This window comes from Electrophorus electricus, chromosome 10, assembly GCF_013358815.1.
Source record: "Electrophorus electricus isolate fEleEle1 chromosome 10, fEleEle1.pri, whole genome shotgun sequence".
NCBI classification, from domain to species: Eukaryota; Metazoa; Chordata; class Actinopteri; order Gymnotiformes; family Gymnotidae; genus Electrophorus; species Electrophorus electricus.
In genome coordinates, this window is record NC_049544.1 from 3,008,825 (window position 1) to 3,032,500 (window position 23,676).

The following is a 23,676-nucleotide window of genomic DNA, read 5'->3' on the forward strand; positions in this document are numbered from 1 at the left end:
TGATAATTAAGTTCAAGGCCGTTTAGGTGCTTCCTTGGTGAGAATAATTAGTTTGAAATTCCAGCTAAAAATTTAATTTAGTTTAAAAAAGAAAATAAAAAAGTTAAAGATTAACAGTTTTTTCTCTCCTGATGTAGTAGTTAGTTTCCAAGACCAATGAGATTTGGTTGTGAGTGTGTGTGTATGTGTGCATGTGAGGTGTGTACATATTTGTGTATGTTTGTATGCATACGTGTGTGTATTTGTGAGTGTGTGTGTGTGGCCAATATTCGGACAAGAACAGCCATCAGGACAAAGTCTCCATAAAGAATGACACAGGCAGAGTTCAACACCTATCACTTATGCAGAGTGTATTCTTATAGTAATCACAGAGTTCATACATACATGCACACCCACCTACACGAGCCTACAGCGCCAATATTGAATACACATCTTAAAATGTCAGTAGTACATACGTGATACACACATACTGCACACGGTACAAACAGGAGTGGAGGAGAGTCAATGCATCTTAGTGGCGTACACAAGATATTTAACAAAACAGCATGTGTCTCACACAGGAGGTGCATGTTCCACTAGCAGTGTCCATAGGTTCAACGGAGTCCATGGTGTATTTCAGCTACGCTTCAGCAAATACAGTTCGTTTCTATGATATTTGTGAAGATATCGCATTACATCTCAAACAACGCTGCTTCACTGGTGTGTCGCTGTGTTCCATCCAGGGTCCAAAATGAACGTTTTGACCTATTTCCATTGGAAGGTAAATTGAATCTATTTTATTGGCTAAAATTGTTTTTTTATTTACCAACCATAAAACTGCATTGTGTGTTATTTCATTAAAAGTCATTACCTGATGTTTTTTTTAGTAGTACAAGTTTGTCATTTTAGCCTTACAATCAGAGTCGCAACTTTCATTATCAGATAGTTCCCCAATAGTTCCCCAATGGCCAATCACAGACCATTTCTGTAGTATGTGGCTACTTTTTTCTGTAATTCATGACCGTTCCATGGGTTCTGTCGGGGTGAAAGTCATATAATTCTTACACATTGATTTAAGCCAAGTGTTCCAAAAGAAGCAAAGCTACTGGCCACCAAATTTTTCTTATTCCAGCAAAGTATGTTTTTACCCCATTTGGCATATGGCCGGTGTTAATTTTGGACGCTGGTTACAGGGAAGTGTTTGACTGAGACAATGAGTTTGTTAGTTAGCAAAGATCAGCGCAAGTGAAATGATCCCACTGCATCTACAGCACAATCAGAACTTAAAACTGTGGACTAGGGCCTTGTAGTCAGCCCAGACAGGGCCCCAGACTGTCCGAGGGCCAGAACCCAAGAGCTGAAGCTCAGAAAGCTGAGGTCCCTCCCACACACTCCGCACTCCCGCTCAAGCTACCGAGGTTCCTAGCAAGCAAAAGCGTGAGCCAAGCGAACAGTGGAATTTGCGTCTTTGGGTCGGTTCTTGTAAGGGGGCACACACGGCTGAGCTGTCGAACCGAAACATTGCTTGTCATGTTTGTTTACGTGGATTGAGATATTGTAGTGATTGTCTTAGAGTAACAGATTGTGTGCAGACCTAAATTTGATTTTAGAGATCGCACAGTCTCACACATATCAGGGCATCTTCAGAGTACAGAATCCAAAGCTAATTCTATATGTATCAAAACAGGTATTAGATCAGACAACTACAGCAATATTCAAAGGTAGCCAATTCTAGGCTAAATTATTATGCAGTGAAATCTACATGATTTTTTAACTCTGTCTAGTTTCATTTTTAACCTGATAGAAAAAGATCAAATCTTAATATTCGCTCAAACCCCACATCCAAGACCAACCTGGTGCCTTAATTTCAGATATATTTGCACTGGCCTCCTGCTCACTGGGTCCGCACATTTACAATGCTTTTACTCCAGTTCTCCCTTGCAGCTGCGAGTCTGTAACAGAGCTGTCAATCCGTCATGCTCACTGGAATATTACCACCATGCACAGATTGCCCTGGTTGATTTTTGTGCAGGGTTTCATCACATTTCTCCTCTGTTCTATTGAAAATGTGCTCAGGGTTTAATGTAACACTCTACTTTAGTGTCATCCAAACATTTTTAATAGTTAGGGATTGCTCCCGGAGTCCTCACAGGCCCTGCGGTGCCGTGCTAGGTCTAACCCCATTCCCCTGACCTTCTGGGTGGGGTACGTGCGGCACCTGCAGACAGTACCAGCATGTGTTCATCTGGGCGCCTTACTGCTACAAAAAAGCAACACCTTGCAGCTTTAATAGCCTGACCTATAGTAAACTCAAAGGAAGAGGTTTTCGGATGTTTTCGTAGTCCAGACCCCCGATAAAGGCTTTTCCTCACACCTACTGGAGGCCCCAACGCACATAAACATGTCCAAGCCTTCAGGGATCAACCCCCTTGTATAATCGCTCTTTCATTACCTTGGAAATTAGGCACGGGGCAACGGCACGGACACTCAGTGCACCTAGAACGATGCATTCTGTATCAGGGTTGATTTGCACACGTTAACATCAGAAAGCTTAAGAATTGGGCCAAGTAACTTTGCACCGATGTGTTTAATTGGACATCAGTATTTTTTTTAATAGAATTTCTTTTATGTGAAAAAAAGGTTACTCAAAGCATGCTGCAGGTCATGGCCATGCAAACCCTACCAAGGAAACCCCGTAAAAACACCACTACAGTCAGTAAATAAGCGACTAAGGTGTGTGTGTGTGCATAGGCTTTGCACTTAATATTGCTTAAACAGATCGACACTTTAAGAAATGACACACCAGCTGCCTGACACCTATGTCAGATAAATGTTTTCAAAGCATCAGTGACTAAAAGCTTTCTTAGCTAATAATGCTCATTCCCTCTTTAAATAGTTAAATATGTGTAGAGAATCTTATAGCAGAGCATATTTAAGGGGAAATGTCTAGCATGGGCAATAACTGACTAATATGTACATGCTATTTACATTACATGATGTGTGATACTACATCGTGAGCCCATAATTATGGCTTTGAAATTTCATGTTAAAATGCCAATATTAAAACAGCTGAAAAAGATTTAGAAAGAACAAGGCCATTCTCACAAACGGTGAGAGAGAGGGAGGGTCAGGGACGCTTACGACTGGAGATTTGTAAAACACTCAGTGGCTTGATTCTTTTTTTTTCTTTTTTTTTTTTGTGCTTTAATCAAAAGAACCCAAGTCTTTTCTTGTCAGTGGACTGCAGCGAGTGTCCCGCTCCTGGCTGGTAAGAGTTGGCCAGGAGGTAGAGACCATCTTCCATATATCGTAAAATCTACACGTTACCAAAGTCGGACCTGCCGCTATTTGGAAGGCATGGCGTAAACTGGCCACGCGCTGTCTGCGTGAACGGGTCGCTTCTCGTACTGCTGGCGCGATCGCGAAAGGCCAGTGGAGTTCAGATTGTACACGAGGCACCAAGAGTCTTGGTGAACCGAAATCCCACTTTACTTTTTTGATAATCGATTAATGTCCATAGAAAGACGTTTTTAGAGGCCTGAATTAGCAACGGCTCCCTGTCCGGGTATCCATATTGAGTTGGATATAAAAAGTAACGCTAATCCATCGGTTTTAATCTAGAAGCATCTCTGGGATAGGAAGGCCCTCTCAGAATATGCCCCATGATTCAGCGATTTAGCAAACTAGTTTAACATTCAATTTTGAACCAGTAAGAACAGGCACCCACATTCAGTTACAATTAGAGCCACGCCAGTACGATAAAAAAAAAAAAGGAAAAAGAAACAATTCTGACAATACCGAACGTCCTTAACATGGGAGAGGGGTTTAGGGGAATACTTAAAAAACGAGGTTGGACTACTGAAACCACAGAAATACGTATCATTTCAGTTACCTTGTTGTTGAATGTCCAGTGTTGTAAGATTATTGATGCATTCCTGTCTGGGGAGAAAACTGAGTAAAAGCGTCTCTCTTGTAATCTGCTCTGGAAATGCTCGAGCAGAAATTCTCTTTTAAAACGTTATCTGGAGTGATCCGAATGCAGTAGGTCACAGAAAGGTCCAGATAAGGTGAAGGTAGTACGTATTCGGTTATCATTTAACATTTGTACGTGTCCATATCCGATTACACATAGTTCCACACAGAAGCTCTGTAAATCTTTTAAACTTTTTAAAACGTTAACACTACACTGTCAACTGTTTTTTTGTTTGTTTGTTTGTTTTTTCTTTTGTTGATGTTTAACAATTATATGTTAGGCTAACAATGTGCTCTTTTTAAAACACGTTTAGACAACATATGGTTACGGATCTGATATCTCCATCTTGTATGAGTAATACACTTGGAGGGGTGGGATAATGTTTTTTTTTTTTAGTATAAGTTGGTATATGTGTTTTCTATCAGCCACTCCAGTATCTGTTCTCTACCCAAGTCTCTAAATAAGAAAAAGGCTAATCTAGTTAGTTCATACTGTTCATATTTGCATGCAGTGACACTGTATTTAGGTATGATAGGAATGTTACATTTGTACATGTCATTTGCATATCAGACCACACCTTCCATTTACTCTATTGCTGTAATGCCTATAATGGTACATCCTCAGCTAACAGGAAACAGTCCCACAACCTTGGCTAGCATAAAGGTCCTGTCAATGTTAGGAGGAAACGTTCTTAAATTCACGTTAATGGATTTTAACATTTTCTTTTTAAAATAATGTTTAATGGGGGTAGATTGGAGTTGGCATAAGAAAGCTTTTGAAGCATTCAAGCTTCTTTGAAATAATATTATTCAGTAAATTAAGTCAATATTTAAGACCATTTACTGTTTACTAAGATGTAATCTGGACATTGCATAAAACACTTTCTTCAAGGTTTGGAAAAGTATGAATGTTTCACACTGACTGTTACCAAGGAGGTTGGACCGTTAAAAATGTATAGACAAGCTGAGAAGGCAGTCCATTCCACAAAGATCTGTCACCTCAGAAGGTCAGACATAGAGTAAAATATGGTTTCTGATATTTCACAACTTTTACCTCGTATTATATGTAAGGCTTTTTGTTGAGAATTATATGAAGGAATAACAATAGTTTACTAACTTGAACTAAATGTATTTCTATTTAACTGAGCAAACAGTTGTTTCTCAACAACAAAACTTAAGGACTTTCCCTAAAGTCCATTATTCATGCATTGATGGCATAGTGTTATTTCGACAGAGATGGCATCGTCATTGGTTAATCAATTACTGAATGAACTACAAAATGGGTTTCAAATTGATACAAATATTTAGGAACAAATATTTAGAAAACAATATTATAAGTCAATAGGAATGTCTGCCAGAACTAGACTCACTAAATATGGACCATTAAAGCACAGCACTGAAGTACACAGGAGACGTTTGTCACGCTGCTCCGCTGCTGGTAGCTTCATTTAAACGGCAGCGGCGTAACATGAGGCTTGTGTTTATGTTTCAATCATGTTTGTCTCATGTTAATTGTGTTGGTTATTTCTGTGTCTGCCTCGCTGGCCACGACACCTTTGTCATGTTATGTCCTTATACTGTGCCTATTTAAGCCTTTTCTGTTCACACGACCGTTGCTGATCATTAATGTTGCACTTCTTTTGTTCTCGTTAGTGCACGTTTATGTTCGTTTTGATTTTCATTTACTTTGTTATTTTTATCCGCACATTCTTTACCCAGGACACCTTTTTTGTCATGTGAGTGTTTCTTTAGAATGTTTCATTATTTATGAGAATAAAGGTTGAGATTATGTTACTGGGGACATTCTACTAATTTACTGCATATGGTCTATGAACACTAATAAAACGGAACCTGTCAATGTTCTCAGAACATTCAAAGATAAAGAAAATTGTCAGTGTGAATGAGGTGGAGGTAAAGTACTGAACAATGTTCTAGTGACTAAAGAAAAAAATGTTTGTTTTAACATTCAGGGGCTGTACCAATGCATCATTCCTACAACCAATTTACTAATTTACCAATAACATCCTAAGAACGATAAGAAAACCATATAAAAGTCAATATAGAAACCTCTTCAGAATATCCTAAGAAAACATTCCTAGAACGTTTATGATCTGAGAACATTCTTCTATCCTAAGAAAATTATTCTGGGAATGTTAAGAAAACTGAACAATGTCATGTTCTTTCACGTTTCACCAAAATGGAACGTGATGGAAACGTTCTAAGAATGTACTTTTGGTAAGCTGGGACTCTATGTTTGACTTTTGTTATAGGATAGTGATAGAAAGTGATTATATAGCAATAAATCAGGTGTATTTACAGATGGTTATTATCACTGTGTTTTAGTTATGTGTTAAGAGTATTTTAAGAGATTAAAGAAGCCCTCCTTGGTAATAAATCGATAAGATCTTGTTTGTTATTAAAATCGATATTTCGATTGTCAGCCTGGGTAAGGACATTGGGAGGGAGCAGAAATTAGGCAGTGGTCTGGACCTCAGGTGGTGGAGGCTTCTTCCTTGCCTGCACCAGAGGCTCCATCGCTGGGCAAGGCCGAGGTCACTTTGGCCTCTGGAGTGGGACCCCCGCTGGAGATGACCTCAGGAGCCTTTCCTGAGCTTTTCTCAGTGTCTGGGGTTTTAGGAGGAGCCGAAGCTGGTGCTTCGGGGCCTTTCAGATCCAGTCCCAGAGAAGAGCCTACATCTGCCTTGGGCTCAAGGGTACCATTGGTGGTTGGCTTTGGATCAGTGGTTGGTGAGACTGGTTGCTTGAGATCAGAGGAGGGTGAGAGAGCTGGTTTAGGGTCTGGAGATGGAGAAAGAGCAGGCTTGGGATCAGGGGTTGGAATAGTGGCTGCTGGTGTGGACTGTGGTGGCACACTCACAGCAGGTGTGGGGCCAGAGGTAGCTGGTTTGGCTGATGTAAGGTCAGGTGTTGGAGAGACTGCTGGCTTTGGGTCGGTAGCTGGTGTCACAGCTTTTGGGGGTTCCGGGCTTGAAGGGGGTTTGACTTCAGGAGCAGGTGTTGGTTTGACCTCTAGGACTGGTTTGACTTCAGGAGTTGGGCTGATGGCTTGTTTGGGTTCTACAGATGGACTCAAGCTTGCTTTCATTTCAGAAGCAGGTGAGACAGCCATTTTTGGTTCGTGGTTTAATGTTACAGCGTGTTTGGGTTCAGTTGAGGGTTCTGGTTTTGGAACTGGTGCCGTTTTTTCAGCTGCTGGTTTTGCCGGTTCTGACGTTATAGTAACGGTGGGTTTGGGCTCGGGGACTTGACTGGCAATGGGTTTGGCACCAGAGGAGCTCAGGAAATCAGCCTCTGTGATGGGCACTGATGGTGCCTCGGTGTCACTGTCCAGTGGGAGACCAGCTGTGGTGAAGCCCACTCCTGAGTCGCTGGTCTCCAAATTCTTATCATGGATACTTGTATCTTTAGCAGACACCTCCAAGCCCTGGGCATAAAACACATAAAACTCGTTAAATTATTTTATTTCGAAGACCATAGCGGACATTGGCATGCATCTGATGATTATTGCATGCTCTGAGGATTTAGTGTTAGGTCCTCGTAGCTCCCACCTTAATGCTAACTTCAGTGCTTTGGGATTTCTCTGTGATGTCTTCTTTCTGTGAGAGGACCGGGGCCTCCTCATTTTGATGGGATAAGGCATCCTGGACCACCTGGAAACAGACCCAGGGCCTTAATCACTAAAGACCCTGAAACTGAAAGAGCTTCTTACCGGCCCCAGATGAAGTTTAATGGTCAGAGACCATTAGAGTGGTGTGCTTGTCCTAAAAAAATCAACACCAGTTAGACAGCAGTAGTGGCTGCGATCGGGCTGAACCATTTTATCTGGAAGCTGGCGATACTGCGATCGGGAAAATTGATTGATGCATTTACAGTCCCTGTAAATCCACACATGGGAAGTTGTAGGGGGACAAAATGGCCATCGTCTTGCCATTTTAATGATATGATCTGAAAGGGTAATTTTCTCCTCAGTGCAGCAGGTACTATTACTGATGCTATTACTGAATGGGTAAGCCCTATTATTTGGTCAGACACTAGCCTGTATAATTAAACAGAGCTGAAAGGTTTGATTTGTGTGTCTCACATGCATTAGAGGAAATTCGATGTGAGGTTGCCTTGACGATCGGTTTTCTGGCATGTGCTATGCTTCAAGCTGGCTTTAAACTCCCAGTTACATTCACATTTCCATTTATGGCATTTAGCAGACACTCTTATCCAGAGCGACTTACAAAAGTGCTGTCATTTACTCATAGAATACAGAGTAGGTTAGTAGAGTCAGTACAGTAGGTTAGAGTCCAATATACCAGTGATCTAGAATACTGTAGAAATACAGGGATCACCGCTGATGCCTAGAAGTACAAAATACACAAAGTCTCTTAAACAATAAGTGTAATAAACAATGAGTACTAGAGTTTGTTAGACAACATCAGTGTAATAAACAATACCCTACAATAAGTACTAGTTTAGTCAGTCAACATAGGAGCAGTTAGAGTCTCACTCAGGTTTCCGACGGTTCTGTCAGCACGGCTTACAGGCGCTCAGAGTGTTAATGGCGCTTTTGTCCGCAAAGCACTGGTGTGGCTATAGTTTTTGTTTATTCCGGCGAGCAGGCGCACACTTGATTTGCAGATACGATTGGATGCCTGAGTCTTAAAGCATGCTGGGAGATATAGTTTCATCACCTGTCTGAAGGTGCCCCCCTCGTCCTTCCCCGCGTTCTGGGCGATCTTCTCGATGGCGCGCACCTTCTCAGCTCTTTTCCGCACTTTCACCAAGCACGACAGCAGGCAGACGAGCAACAGCACCACTACCAGGGCCGTCAGGGAAATGACCGCCACGTAGACGTCCGGCAGCCGGTACGCTAACGGGAGAGGAAGGTTTTCCGTAATTAACAATGGGATTCCCGCTAGCTTCCTACTTCCCAGCTAATCTTTCTCAAGTCTTCTCTTATTTCTTGGACTAACTCTGCTTAAGGGAAGGCAAGGCATGTTTGTTTAGCACTTTTCGTACACAATGGCAGTTCTGAGTGTTGTGCAGCAACATCGTAGATTAAAATGGTATGACAAAGCTTATTACACTATGAGACCCAACACCTCAGGAAGATGTTCTTGCCAAATTAAAGAGAAACGTTAGATTAAACAATTGATATAAATAGTAAATGTAATAATAAAAGTAAGTACAATTTCTTTAAATAACGGAAAAAATAATGGAATAATACAATTAATTAAAAGTGGAAAAATGTGGAAATTATAAAAGCCCAATTGTAATAAATAATTTGAACCTATAAATACATAAATATTTTCAACATGGACATAGAAATGTATTCATTTGGAGTATATTTATGTTTGACTGGGAGCTGATTCCAGTTAAGCTAAATAACTAAACACATTACATCATATTGCTACATCACTGCAGAGTAAAACTAAGTACTCTCTAGTTTCAGTACCGTTCACTTCCAGGTAAAACTTGGCCACTGCGAAGCCCTGGAGATCGGTGACCTGATACACTCCTGCGTCGCTGGGTTTCACGTTCTCCAGGATACACATGGAGTCTTCCAGTAACATGCGGCCTTCCAGGTCAAGCTCAGCAGGCAGGGTCAGCGCGGCCCTGTCCATGATCGTCCAGGAGCGGCCATCAGCACCGGAGTTGGGCGAATAGATCAGTCGGACCAAGGAACTGTTTAAGTGTAGGTTCAGTTTAAAGGTTCCGCCATACGGTACGCTGACAAAGTTCTGATGCTCTGAAGTGCCGAGAAAGAAGGAATGGACAGGAAGGAAGGAAAGAGCAGAAAGCCAGCAAAGAAGAAGACAGAAGGAAACAGTCACTTAAAGTAGCCAGTATGGCCTGTGTGTATAATCTCATTATTTTCCCACTGTGAAGATGGATCTGAGGGTTTGGAACATGAAGCATGAGAAATGAACTGGAGAAACACAGCAGGAATGAAGCAAGCAGGGGGAAGGAAGAGATGCCATTAAGATTTAATTGGATGAACATTACAGGCAGAGAAAAAAAAATCTAAACACCTCTCTCTCTGTGTCTTAATTTCTGTCTCTCTCTCTCTCTCTGTTATTCAGTATCTGTCTGCCTGTATTTGTTGTTTTTCCTGTCCTTATATCGATGGTCCTTCACAGGCCCCCCCAAGGCTTCCTAAAATATCGCCTGTGCCAGCACACTTCATCCTTTCCTCCATCTCTTCCCTGCTCCATTTCTTATCTCTCTCTCTTCAAATTCATTCCTACCCTTCATTTGCCTGAGCTGTAAACATTTATATTCGATTTTTAACCATCACTCCTTCTGTCTCTCTCGCTCCCTCATTCCTTTCTCACTCCCTGTCTCTCACTCTCTCACTCCCTGTCTCTCACTCCCTCTGTCTCTCACGCCCTGTCTCTCCCTCCCTCTGTCTCTCTCTGCCTTTATTTCTAAAAAGAAGGAGGGACATGCCTAAATATCCGACTTTGAACAGAAAGATTACACTGTTACATGATTGTAACCGACGTGAGAGGGGCTGTTTACAGGCTGAGGATTAACCCAGCACCCAAAATCCTATTCATTAAAAGACTGGAAAAAAATCAAATCGTGCCAGGCCAGCTGCATTAACCGTTTTTGTTCTGAACCATTTCTACGGCAGGTTCACCACACGTACCCGAGACGCCACGTCATTTCGTGCACGGAGTTCTACGATCCAGCCTAAATCAACAGGCCGCAGGACCCCTGGCCTCCCCTACCAGGTGTTCTCATTTTATGAATGAATATATTTATATTTTGCACCTTCCAAGGTGCATAAGATCACTTTACAATTAACATACACACGCACAGCTTTTACATCCAGACACACGGTGGAGAGAAGCAGCAGCCAAGTGCGCACGGCGTACGCTCAACTGGACACAGGTTCAGGGAGGGGAAAGGAGACAACAGGACAACAGGGACACACAACAGGGAAAGGCCATGGAAGTTAATGGAAGAAACATGGAAAGGCCACCCAGATAGGGACACAAACCCGAGAGCCTAGCGCTGACATGCTAACCACCCTGCCACCATGCAGCCTGGTTTCTAGTGATAGAAGGAACACTTCTCCCAATTCTGTACAGGGTAACCAGTGGCAACCGGAACCTCAGAATGAACAGAGCTCCAAAAGCATACGTTTCACTGGCAGATGCCCGTGACTGGCATGAAGGTCTGGATTTACTCGAGGACGAAAATGCTTTACAGATCTCAGGGTGCGGGACCACACCACAGTCGCAAGGTGAGGCTTTACCGGAGTGGAGGACCTTCGCTCCTCCTCCTCCTCACCTTTCACGTTGAGGCAAATCTTCTTGCTCACTTTCCCGTCGCTGTCGGTGATGGTGTAGCTGCCCTCGTCGGCCCCGGTAACGGCATGCAGGACGAGCCGTTGCTCGGTGATGACTAGCCGGTTCTCGTACCCCGGCTGCGGGTTCCGGAAGCTGTCCAGAAGCTCCATCGCCGGCTCAGACGTCCGATTGGCCTCGATGCCACCGTGGCGGAAGCCCACGCCCACTGGGGCGGAGACTCCGAGCAGCGAGAGGTGGAAGTCTCCGCCGTACTTCACGCTGTCCTCGATGGTGCAGTCTGGGGCAGAGAGACGAAGGGAGAAAGGAAAGAAGACAGGAAGAGGAAGAGAAAAAGATAGATGAGGAGAGAATGAGAGAGAGACGGGCAGAAAAAGAAGAGAAGACGCCAGAGGTGGCCTGACAGAGCAGTAATTACTATACAATGCCATATCATTACAACCCCATGCAATTAACTACATGCACCCAGTAATAAAGAGACTTAATCAGAAGACCGGGCTGTATTTTTGCTAACTGCATGTGTTTCTGCATACTGTATTTGTGTGTATGGATCACTAGAACGCAGGATAAAGTGTCGTTTGATTTCCCAGCCTGCTGCTGCACTTTTACGCGTCTAGCCCCACGTCCCGTTAAATCAACACCTCTGACGATGAGCTTCAGACGCATGATGTCCTGAGGGTTCTGGGCGGGCTTGATGACGTAGACTCCCTCGTCGCTCTCGCCCACGTTCTCCAGAATCAGATGAGTCAAAGCCTGGTTCAGCTTGACCCGAGGGTTCACCACCGAGCCCGCTGACATCAGTGTCAGCTCGCGGCCCGCCGGCCCGACCGCTGGCTTGAACGTCACCTCAGCGCCGCCACCGGGCAGGAGGATGTGGAAGTGCTCGCCGAGGAAGGCGGTCTCCTCGTTTTCTGAGAAAGGGACCAGGAAGAAAAAGACCATCGTCTTACGTAGAGGGCTGGACCGGTTTTACTCAAAATAAGCGACTTCATCGGAAATGTGGGTTCGTTTAATGCATGGTCACATAATCCTACCATTTAGAGTCCCAGAGGAAGCTAAAGAGGAGGGAGGAAAGTACAGTGAGTTATGGCGTAGGCTGCTACACACAAATGCATTTTAAGAAGCAATTAACATCGTGTACAACTTTCCAACAAAAATTCATATTTGTTTTCAGAATAATGAATATTTATGCAGGCTATAGCCATACCAAGCATTGTAATTGTGTAAAAGGAACTCTGCTATCAAAGTTGAGTGTAATAAACAGTGTTTATGTTTTAAGGACGTATTTGATCCTTACCCAAGCATAGCAGCATGCTGAAAGCCACGGCTCTGAGGGCGTCCATGTTGGCTCTGAAGACAGATGGCCCAAGCTTAATATCATCACAGTGGCACATAGAAAGCAGCTGTGTATGTGCCCAATGAGTCCCGCACGTCAGACACAGGAGGCACACGTGAAGGCGGGGTAGGAATGAACTGCGCTTTAATCGAGTTACGTCGTCCCGACTCGGTTCCTCTTAGTGACCTTTTGCGTCGGACGAGGGATGCGGCCTCTGAAAGTCAATGCCTCTCATTTCGCGGAACTGCTAAGAGGAATTACGGGTCGCCTATAGGGCAGCGTTGGAGAACGCTCCTTAAAATCCCATTACAGTGTGTTTGTGATTATGTTAAGGCAGGCCTGGCTGCTTTACGGTGCTGCCATCGATTCCACCGCCCCTGTAGGGCACACAAATTAAAGAGCAATAGGTTTCAGTTTCAGGGCTTTCTAGTAATGGTTTGGCTTGGTGTCAGCCTGAGACTGCAGCGCGGGACGGTGCAGTGCACGTGTTACACACACAAGTGATTTACTGAATTGCTGCACGAACAGAATCATTTCATTGGAATGCTCCTCTGACATTCCACTGAATTTCCTTTATCCTAAGACTGGAAGATGTCTCTACTACCTGACTACATACAGACTTTACTAATTCTGGAGGAAACTGAGGATATTTGTAACTGCAGAAACGTATAGTATATACGTCACACAGAACTCATAGCATATACCTCACACAGAACTCTTATAGCGTACACCTCACACAGAGCTGCTGTAACAGACGCCTCAGACAGAACTCTTATAGCATATACCTCACACAGAACTATTATAGCGTACACCTCAGACAGAACTCTTATAGCGTACACCTCACACAGAACTCTTATAGCGTATACCTCACACAGAGCTGCTGTAACAGATGCCTCACACAGAACTCTTATAGTGTATACCTCACACAGAACTCTTATAGCGTACAACTCACACAGAACTCTTATAGCGTATACCTCACACAGAGCTGCTGTAACAGACGCCTCACACAGAACTCTTAGTGTCTACCTCACACAGAACTCTTATAGCGTACACCTCAAACAGAACCCTTATAGCGTACACCTCACACAGAACTCTTATAGTGTATACCTCACACAGAACTCTTATAGCATACACCTCACACAGAGCTGCTGTAACAGATGCCTCAGACAGAACTCTTATAGTGTATACCTCACACAGAACTCTTATAGCATACACCTCACACAGAGCTGCTGTAACAGACGCCTCAGACAGAACTCTTATAGCGAATACCTCACACAGAACTCTTATAGCGTACACCTCACACAGAACTCTTATAGCGTACACCTCACACAGAGCTGCTGTAACAGACCGCCTCAGACAGAACTCTTATAGCGTACACCTCACACAGAACTCTTATAGCGTATACCTCACACAGAGCTGCTGTAACAGATGCCTCAGACAGAACTCTTATAGCGTATACCTCACACAGAACTGCTGTAACAGACGCCTCACACAGAACTCTTAGTGTATACCTCACACAGAACTCTTATAGCGTATACCTCACACAGAGCTGCTGTAACAGACGTCTCAGACAGAACTCTTATAGTGTATACCTCACACAGAGCTGCTGTAACAGACACCTCACACAGAACTCATAGCATATACCTCACACAGAACTCTTATAGCGTACACCTCACACAGAGCTGCTGTAACAGACGCCTCAGACAGAACTCTTATAGCGTATACCTCACACAGAACTATTATAGCGTACACCTCAGACAGAACTCTTATAGCGTACACCTCACACAGAACTCTTATAGCGTATACCTCACACAGAGCTGCTGTAACAGACGCCTCACACAGAACTCTTATAGTGTCTACCTCACACAGAACTCTTATAGCGTACACCTCAAACAGAACCCTTATAGCGTACACCTCACACAGAACTCTTATAGTGTATACCTCACACAGAACTCTTATAGCATACACCTCACACAGAGCTGCTGTAACAGATGCCTCAGACAGAACTCTTATAGTGTATACCTCACACAGAACTCTTATAGCATACACCTCACACAGAGCTGCTGTAACAGACGCCTCAGACAGAACTCTTATAGCGAATACCTCACACAGAACTCTTATAGCGTACACCTCACACAGAACTCTTATAGCGTACACCTCACACAGAGCTGCTGTAACAGACCGCCTCAGACAGAACTCTTATAGCGTACACCTCACACAGAACTCTTATAGCGTATACCTCACACAGAGCTGCTGTAACAGATGCCTCATACAGAACTCTTATAGCGTATACCTCACACAGAACTGCTGTAACAGATGCCTCACACAGAACTCTTAGTGTATACCTCACACAGAACTCTTATAGCGTATACCTCACACAGAGCTGCTGTAACAGACGTCTCAGACAGAACTCTTATAGTGTATACCTCACACAGAGCTGCTGTAACAGACACCTCACACAGAACTCTTATAGTGTATACCTCACACAGAACTCTTATAGCGTACACCTCACACAGAACTCTTATAGCGTACACCTCACACAGAGCTGCTGTAACAGACGCCTTAGACAGAACTCTTATAGCGTATACCTCACACAGAGCTGCTGTAACAGACGCCTCAGACAGAACTCTTATAGCGTACACCTCAGACAGAACTCTTATAGCGTATACCTCACACAGAGCTGCTGTAACAGATGCCTCAGACAGAACTCTTATAGCGTATACCTCACACAGAGCTGCTGTAACAGACGCCTCAAACAGAACCCTTATAGCGTACACCTCACACAGAACTCTTATAGTGTATACCTCATACAGAACTCTTATAGCGTACACCTCACACAGAGCTGCTGTAACAGACGCCTCACACAGAACTCTTATAGCGTACACCTCACACAGAACTTATAGTGTATACCTCACACAGAACTCTTATAGCGTACAACTCACACAGAGCTGCTGTAACAGACGCCTCACACAGAACTCTTATAGCGTATACCTCACACAGAACTCTTACAGCGTATACCTCACACAGAGCTGTTGTAGCAGACACATCAGTGAGAGCGTAGATGGAGCTCGTCCTCATACTTATTAGCAGAATTAGCAGACGCACGTGTCATTATCACATCAAAATTTAAAGAGAACAAAGAAGGAATCAGAGAGGAATGGAAGAGTGTAAAGATGCAAGCATATTCAATTCATAATGAACTCTTCTGTAGCTTCAGGCACAGAAATGACTACTACTGCTACGACAGAACATTATGACTGAAGACATTTTTCACTTCCCCCTGAAAAGAACTGCCAGTAAACAAAAGATCTTTACCTATTGATAAATGTTACTATTGGGTTCTGATATGAAAACAAATTTGCTACTTCTGTGACAACCTTTTTACATTTAGAAAGGTAAAGAATTTGCCTAGTTTTTTAAAAACATTGGGAGGGCTCAATAGAAGCGTAGCTATTGCACAGCTTTTCAGCACGTGACCACCAGGCAAGCAGACGACTGTAACCCGTAGCGCTGAGTCACCAGTCACAAGGACTATGGCAGATGCTGCCATTACCGGTCAGGACAGGTGGACTGGCAATAGCAGGATGAGACAGAACTGTAATCCTTCTGAAACCCAGGGCATTGTGGGGTAGGAGAGGAAACAGAACCAGAGATGTGGAGTATGAAGAGGCAGGGTGGAGGAAAGCCTGCACTACTATAGATTGTGAACAGGAGTGTTGCCTGCCTATAACTACATTCCAGTTCATCACTGATGAGTACATTTGTAGTACAGGATGTATAAGGTAGACCCAGACAAGATGGAGGCAGGTTGGAGACAGGGTGGTCTAGGTGGAGCTTAAGAAGGCCTTCTGTTCTCCTCAACAGCTTCTGCCTTCTCCATCCCCTGAGTTGCAGGGGATTATCTTAAAAAAAAATACCTCTTACCTTTTAAACTAGGCTTGTTATTCATTTATATTATTGTTGGCTATTAATCTTAAGGCATAAAATTCAGTCACTACTGAGATAATATTGATTCAGTACATTAAAACCAGTATTAAAGGTGTGAGGAGTAAGACTGGAGCTGCTGTCGGATCTTTGGGGTGTACAGGGTTAACGTTGTTCAGTTCCATTTTTAGGGCCTGCATCATCGTCCTGCAGCGTCTCTCACCGTGAAGAAAAAGCCCCACTGCTCTGAGAACCCTGCCTCTGAGAACCCTGCCTCCTTTGGCATGAGGACATGAAGCTTTCTAGGATAATCAGCCTCTTCCTCAGCCAGGGGAACAAACATTTGTGGGAGAGCGCAGCTACGCGCCGTCCCAGATTATGGTTCTCAGTGGCAGAGTCTATCATTTTAGAGACACTCTTCGAGGCCTGTGATACTGGCTGTGTCATCACCGCGTATGTTTGACGTCGGTTCTGCGATCATGGCCCTGCCCGTAGCGATCCGTCTTCCTAGGCACACCCTCATTTCAACAGGCAGAACAACGAACAAAGCAGGATCTCACGCAGAGAGGATAACGGGAAAGAAAACAGGGATGATATTACATTCCACCCTCTTACCCTAAGGAACGCTGATGTCTGAGAGACGGGTTTGCAATTTTCTGTCAGAAATTTTGCCTAAAATATCTGCTCTGCCCTCACTGGCATTTTATCTGGATATTAGGTTCCGAGATTCATGCCTGTGCTGTCAAACCCCATTGAAAAATCAGTCCAAGATTCTGGTGAACTGTGGTGCGAGCTGTCTATGAGAGAGTTATGGAGCTCGGATCGCTGAGCCGGAAAAAAATAATAATATAAGGTCAACGTATTTGTTATTCTTTGTCTGTCGTTTGGAAAATGATGGCTCTTGGGCTCTCTGTAGCTGGTGGGTGAGATAAGTATTGTTTCAGGGGTAGAGTGTCCTTAGAAAACCACAGATGGAACCACAGAAGAGTTCACTGCAAAGACACTGCAATATTTCCTGATTTTGTTTTCACCATGACTCACTGTTGACCTGGAGGAGAACCAGTTTGCCAGTGACGTGTGTGTGTATGTGTGTGTGTGTGTGTATGTATATATATATATATATATATATATATATATATATATATATATACACACACACACACACACACACACACACACACACCTATACAGCAGAAAAATGTGCTACAATTTCCCTGTGTATGTTTAAATCACATTTGCCACTTGCCATGGGACTCCACATAGTCATTTTCTTTCTGCCTGTGATTTTGGCTACAGCAGCTGAAAAGTTGCAAAGGGGACGCCTGAATAAAGTGTTGGCCAGAACTGCATACGGCAGCAGTACTGGGTGCGAGGGGAGACCCACTCTCTTCATCACAGACTCACACCCCAGTGCTACGTCCATACTGAGCATCATCGCACACCACACAAGACTGAACTAAATCAGACGTGTATCCACCGGACCCTTCTAAATCTACAGCATATTCTGCAAGGTATATCAATACAGTTCTGTTTTTGGCCTCAGTATATAAAATCCACTAGTTTTCTTCGTACTCAGACATGCGAAGAATAGCTCAGACGTGTCATCACTCTCTGTCTGTGTTGGCCCTGGGGACATCGTGTCTGTGAGTTCCCTGTCCCTTCGGTCTAAACCTACCATTTCTTTACCAGGTCAGAGCACACACATACACCTCCATCTCTGCCCTGCTACCTCTCCTCACCTTTCATGCCTCCATGAAACGCTTTTCCTCGATCCTTTACGTAATTCTGAAACATCCCATAATATTGTAAAGGGACGGTTACGCCCTCCCTCCAAAGCGCGCACTGTTCATGCCTCTTCATTCCCCATCACACGTCTGTAAAACATTAAAGCGCTTCGAGACATGAATGAGGCAACACAGAAAGAGCAGTTGGCCATTTTGTCAGCCCACAAGCCAAATGCCACATAGTTGCTGCATTATCCCGTAAGGCAGCTCTTTGGGGGTTGCAACAGAAGCACAGGGAGCATCAACGATAGGAGTGCAAGTCCATTTCTAAGGATATTTGCTGTGGATTTCTTTATTCGAGGCGTGTTGAGCAGGTGACTCCAGAGAAACAGCGGTGCATAGTAGACTTAACACTAGTGCGTCTGCGGTTCAGTCCGCACGCTATAATAACGCACTTCCAGAGCTTGTACTCTTTCTCTGACTTCACCTTAAATTCGCATCTTAGTTATACTGTGAAATTGGAGCGAAATGGCACGTGCGGTGGCCCGACACTAATCCCTCATGCTGTCCGCGTGCGTCCTACCACACGAGCAAGGCCTATTGCTATGCGGAGGCGGGTAGGATGTAGGATCTTTGACTCCAGTAATGCAGCAGACATGACTCCTTTCCCGTTAGAACGAGAGCAAATCCTCCCCGTCACAGAAATATTTGCCATCCCTACATATTTCTCGCAGTGACACAATGCGAGACATCGCCTACACATGTTCGTGGATGGGGCGCGATTAAAACGATCAACGCGCGCCAATGAACGCGCAGTTTATCGCCGGTCGGACGCAAGGCGCGTGCATAGAAACGTTAAAATAAAATAATTTAAAAAAATGTAAATCTCGTGGACAAAACCTTTGATCCAACATGCTACCAACTGTGCGTAATAATCTCCAAGCATTTATATGCATACTGTATATGCAGACTACTTACAATACCAACATCGTGTGTAGACTCATCGTTAGTCTTTTTTTTGGCCGGATTCACGACGTTGTACTACATAGTATTATTACTTCTGCACGCTGACTGAGCAATTTTAATGCTGTGCATAATTTAGCGCATGCCACAGCCGGTGCGCACTTCTCGTGCTCAGAATGGCAAATTCTGAATAGGCGAAAACATTTGCTAAAGACAAAAATATTCAGCGCGCTCTATCGCTTTCTAACCGAAGCCGACACGCTATCATTTTCAATCTACTCGTTTTGGAAAATGACCAGACAACGCGAAAACTGCAGAATTTAACCCCTGCTCTCCTGCACGCGTTATCCTGTTCAAGACGGCTTGGGGATGCAATTCGCAAAACGAGCAGCTTCTCTTACCTTCTGTTACCGCGCCCGCGACCAGGACCTCCGCGTTACGAATGAAGTGTGGCTGTGCGAGGCGGATCGGGTGTCCCGCGATTTCTCTCGACCGAGACGTTTCTTTCCCCTCCCTTCAACCTCGCCTCCCGAGTAGACCACTCGAGGACTGAGGTTGCACATTTGGAAGGCGTTCAGGATACGTCGGCATCTCGGAGATGCTCGAGTGAGGTCGGTAAATCCCGGACCCTCAAGCCTTTGCGATCTGCATCACGTCACTCTTAAAACCAGGTTAGCATATTGCTGAACAGAATAATGAAAACCAATCCAGTACAGATATATCTCAACACCGAATTAGATCACAGGGTAAGGTACTATTTAATCGATTCTTGACCACGGCAGTTAATTTAATTTGCTACGACTGATGGAGTTCACCGGGACATTTCATCAATATGTCCCTGCATTTTCTGCCAAGCGAGACCAAGAGCGGCTCACCCAGGCTCTTCCTTTAAATATGGTTAAGGAATCAAATCCCACGCAAATCCCAACACTAAGGAAAGGGAAGCAAAGTCTCCTTTGGTAAACCTTTATTGTGTGGTAGCTTAAAAATCACAGACACACGTGAAGGACTGACGAGCTCTTCGGCAGTCTGTAGCAGCTTTGAGTTAAAACCCCCCCCAAAAAAAACATGATCTGCAAGGGGAAAACGTTTTGGCTCACGGTCCTAATAGTACCAGGTCTGGTTCGCAGCAGGACTATTTTTTGCGGCCTCCAGAGGAAGGTTTGGGCGTGGCGGCGGAAGACGCCGGGAGAGCGTGGGTGTGCGTGTCCGCTCTCTGCTGCAGGATGCCGGTGAGAAGAAACTCCGCGCTGACCACGGGCACGCGCACGCTGAGCGCGCTCTCACACAGGGCTCGGTCTTCTTCACACGACACCACCACCGTCCCAACCTTGGAGACAGACAGAGGAGCCCGTTTGGCATGTTTGAAACGTGTCTGTGTACACGAATGTAATTAAAGTGCTATTGCACCCAACGCTACTTTTGCTAGTCATGAAAGAGAATGGATAGGCGGTGATTAGAAATTGCCTTCACTAGGTACAAAGTCAGGCAGATTAGCAACCTTACAGCCTTTGCATCAATAAGCGTTCAGGGAAAATGTAAACCTGTAGACTGAGATGTTATCTGACAGACTACTGCAGGGAGACTGGGAGTCGAGAAAGAGCTGTCAGTGTGGACAGATAAATGCTGAAAGCCAAAAGAGGTGCGATAGCTCCAGGTATGGGTGTGTGTGTGTGTGTGTGTGTGTGTGATAGAGAGAGAGACACCTTGGGTGTAGAAGGCATCTTGGGAAGGTAGCGTGCTCCACAGCAGGTGATGATCTCCTTCATCTGTGGCAGTTCTGGTTTCACAGATGGCGTCACGTGGATCTCGTAACCCTGCAGAGGACAGATGACCACCATTGCGTTAGTGAGGGCCACACTTTGCAAGGATTTCACATGAGATGCCTGTTTTCCAGAACAGATAGTAAGACATTAATATCCACCAGTGCCCAGTGCTTCACTGCCACATATTTCAGAACTCAGACGTCTCCGACTACCAGCTCTTAGCCCGGCCAGGAACCAACAAGCTTTACCGCGTACATGTAGCGTAGTTACAGAGTAACGCAGACAAACACTGCTAGAAGGAATGTGATGGGTATTCGACTGAGTTACGGCGATTCTGGCCCGGCAACGCAACGGATTCCCACCGCCTGTAACTGGAGCGTCAGGAAGTACCTGGAGTAAGGGTTTCTCCTGGGCCGCTCTGAGCGCTTCCTGCAGACTGAAGTTAAATTTCTTCTCCTGCTCCTTATCTTTCACCAGGTACTCATTAGGCGAGACGAAGCTCCCCGTTGTACCGCTCTGCGCAGAGACGGGGGGGTGGGGGGGGGGTTGAAGGACGAAGATGGGATGTCTGGATTCAGTGTGTGTGTGTGTGTGTGTGTGTGTGTGTGTGTGTTTTCCATGTGTATTCCTACTGCTGACCTACCCAAGAGAAGACCCTTACCTTGGCCAGCCAATCAGGGGTGACGATAGGCACGCCCCTGGCTACAGCGCACAGGAACTTGACTGTGCGGCGGACCTTATCGGTCACCAGGTGGGTCATATCAGCCACGCCTTTGGCCAGGCCTCCACCCAACTGCTGCACCACCTGCTCCCCATCCTCGTCCACCACCCCTGTAAAGAGGATCTGAGACATAGAAGAGAACGACCATGAGCGAGTGTACGTGGGAGTCTGTGAGAAGGAGAGGGCTGGGACTGACGTGTGTTTTCATCTACCTTGTGCGTCTGAGCGGCTACGGAGCGGCGGGGGGTCTTTGGGGTTGGCTGAGCGGCTCCCGCGGTTCCTGTGGTGGGAGCAGCGGCTCTCTTCCGCCCCCTGCTGCAGGCTGGGCTCATAACACTTGCTTCAGTGCCGGATATGTCCCCAGACTCTTCTTTCACGTGGTGGGCCCCATAAGTCGCCCCAACTTTGGCATCACCCACCGGAGTATGTTGCACACCTCTCCCTCTCCCCCTTCCCCTCCCCCTCCCCCTCCCAGCAGCCACTGAACGTGGACCTTCCTCTTCTGCTAACTCACTCTTCATCCCTCTCCCTCCTCTGCCTCTGCTCTGAGTGGCCGATACGTTGCTAGATCTCTCCGAGCTCCTGGAGGTGGACCGAGACAGAGTACCAGCAGCAGAGTCCCGCAGTGTGTCCTCCATGCCACTAGAGGACACTGTGGCGGCTCTTCTCTTGCCCAGTGGCTTACCGTTATCAGCCTCCACTTTAGTCGTCTTCCTCCCCTTGCCTCGGGTTTGCTCTGCGTCGACGGATGTAAAATGCTCCGAGTGGGAGGAGTTGGAGCGAGTCCTTTTAGCCAAGATTCCTTCGCTGTGGTCCGGAGGCATCGAGCTCTCCGGACCAGCAGGGGGCACTACAGATTTCCTTGTTTGGCATCTGCCTCGTCTGGGCTTCACGTCGCCTTTTTCTTGTTCTTCCTCTGGGGTTTTCCTCTTCACACCTTCCCTTTCTTGGTTCCCTGTCTCTCCTTGCTCCGTTGCCCTCTCCAGTGATGTTCCCTGAGCATCCCCTCTGCATGGAACGCCCTCGCCCAATTCCTGATGACCCTCTTTCTCGAGCTCTCTCGCTTTCCTTCCCAGCAGGGTTTTTCGTTGCCTTTGAGATCGTCTCTTTTGCATCTCTGCTTCTTCTTCCTCCTTGTCTTCTCTCTTTTTGTTCTCCTTTTGGTGCCTTTCCAGTTCTTCTTCTTCTGTTTCCATTCTCTTCTCTCTTAACTCTAGTTCTAATTGTTCTTCTCTCTTCCTTCTCCCTCTTGCTACTCTGGCATTTGATTCTTGTTGTCTTTTTTCTTTTTCAGGTTTTTGCTCAAGTTCTTCTCTTTCCTTCTTCTCTTTTCCCCTCATTTTTCTCTCTGTTCTTTCTCTCTCTGATTGAACCTTTTCTTCCTGTTCTTTTTTCTCTTTTTCAAGTTTGTCTTCTCTCTCCCTCTCTTCTCTCTCTTTCCTCTCCTTTTCCAACCTCTCCTCCTCTTCTCTCTCCTTTTCTATCCTCTCCCTCTCTTCTCTCTCTTTCTGCTCCTTTTCCAACCTCTCCTCCTCTTCTCTCTCCTTGTCCAGTCTCTCCCTCTCTTCTCTTGCCTTTCTTTCCTTCTCTATTCCCTCTCTTTCCTCCTCTTCCCTTCTCCTCCGTTCTCCTTCTTCCTTTTCTTTCTCCTCTCCCTCATGCCTCTCCTTCAGTTCTCGCTCAGTCCTCCCTCTCTCCTCCTGGTCCTTGTGCTCCGCTCTCTCTCTTAACCCCTCCTCTCGCTCCTCCTGGGCCGCCCTCTCCTCCTGCTCCTGGCCGTCTTCCTCGTCTTTGGATTTCAGTCCGGCGCTCCTTCCCCTTCCGTCCCTCCTCCTGTCCACCTTTGCACTGTTCTCCCCCTCTTCCTCCTCCTGCGTTCTTCCTCTCTTCCTCTCCGAGGCTCCTCCCGCAGACATGGCATCGGGCCCAATAGGCTGCGTGGGCTCCGACTCCACCCTCCACCCCC

The 23,676-nt window shown here is 45.4% G+C and overlaps 2 protein-coding genes across 3 annotated transcripts in view; both read right to left on the minus strand.

The window, feature by feature from the left end:
- Positions 1–324: 324 nt before the first annotated feature.
- Positions 325–19,873, minus strand: si:dkeyp-77h1.4. 2 transcript variants are annotated; one of them, XM_026995734.2, is made up of 9 exons: positions 19,625–19,873; positions 12,574–12,626; positions 12,311–12,331; positions 11,918–12,187; positions 11,260–11,556; positions 9,416–9,709; positions 8,652–8,830; positions 7,521–7,622; positions 325–7,396 (listed from the first exon to the last, which is right to left on the minus strand). In XM_026995734.2, the coding sequence occupies exons 2-9, from the start codon at positions 12,617–12,619 to the stop codon at positions 6,443–6,445; spliced, it is 2,163 nt and encodes a 720-aa protein (XP_026851535.2). In that variant the 5' UTR covers positions 12,620–12,626; positions 19,625–19,873; the 3' UTR covers positions 325–6,442. The 2 variants fall into 2 exon arrangements, with proteins under 2 accessions (XP_026851535.2, XP_035386843.1); XM_035530950.1 differs by lacking the exon at positions 19,625–19,873 and adding an exon at positions 19,239–19,279.
- Positions 19,874–20,173: 300 nt separating this feature from the next.
- Positions 20,174–23,676, minus strand: part of mdc1 (mediator of DNA damage checkpoint 1) — a 9,136-nt gene continuing 5,633 nt past the window's right edge. The window contains exons 8-12 of the mRNA XM_035530721.1: positions 21,923–23,676; positions 21,651–21,833; positions 21,380–21,505; positions 20,930–21,040; positions 20,174–20,553 (exon numbers count right to left, since the gene is read on the minus strand). The exon at positions 21,923–23,676 is cut by the window's right edge and continues 715 nt beyond it. Coding sequence (XP_035386614.1) covers positions 20,359–20,553; positions 20,930–21,040; positions 21,380–21,505; positions 21,651–21,833; positions 21,923–23,676 — 2,369 coding nt within the window. The 3' untranslated portion in view covers positions 20,174–20,358. The remainder of the gene's footprint in view (positions 20,554–20,929; positions 21,041–21,379; positions 21,506–21,650; positions 21,834–21,922) is intronic.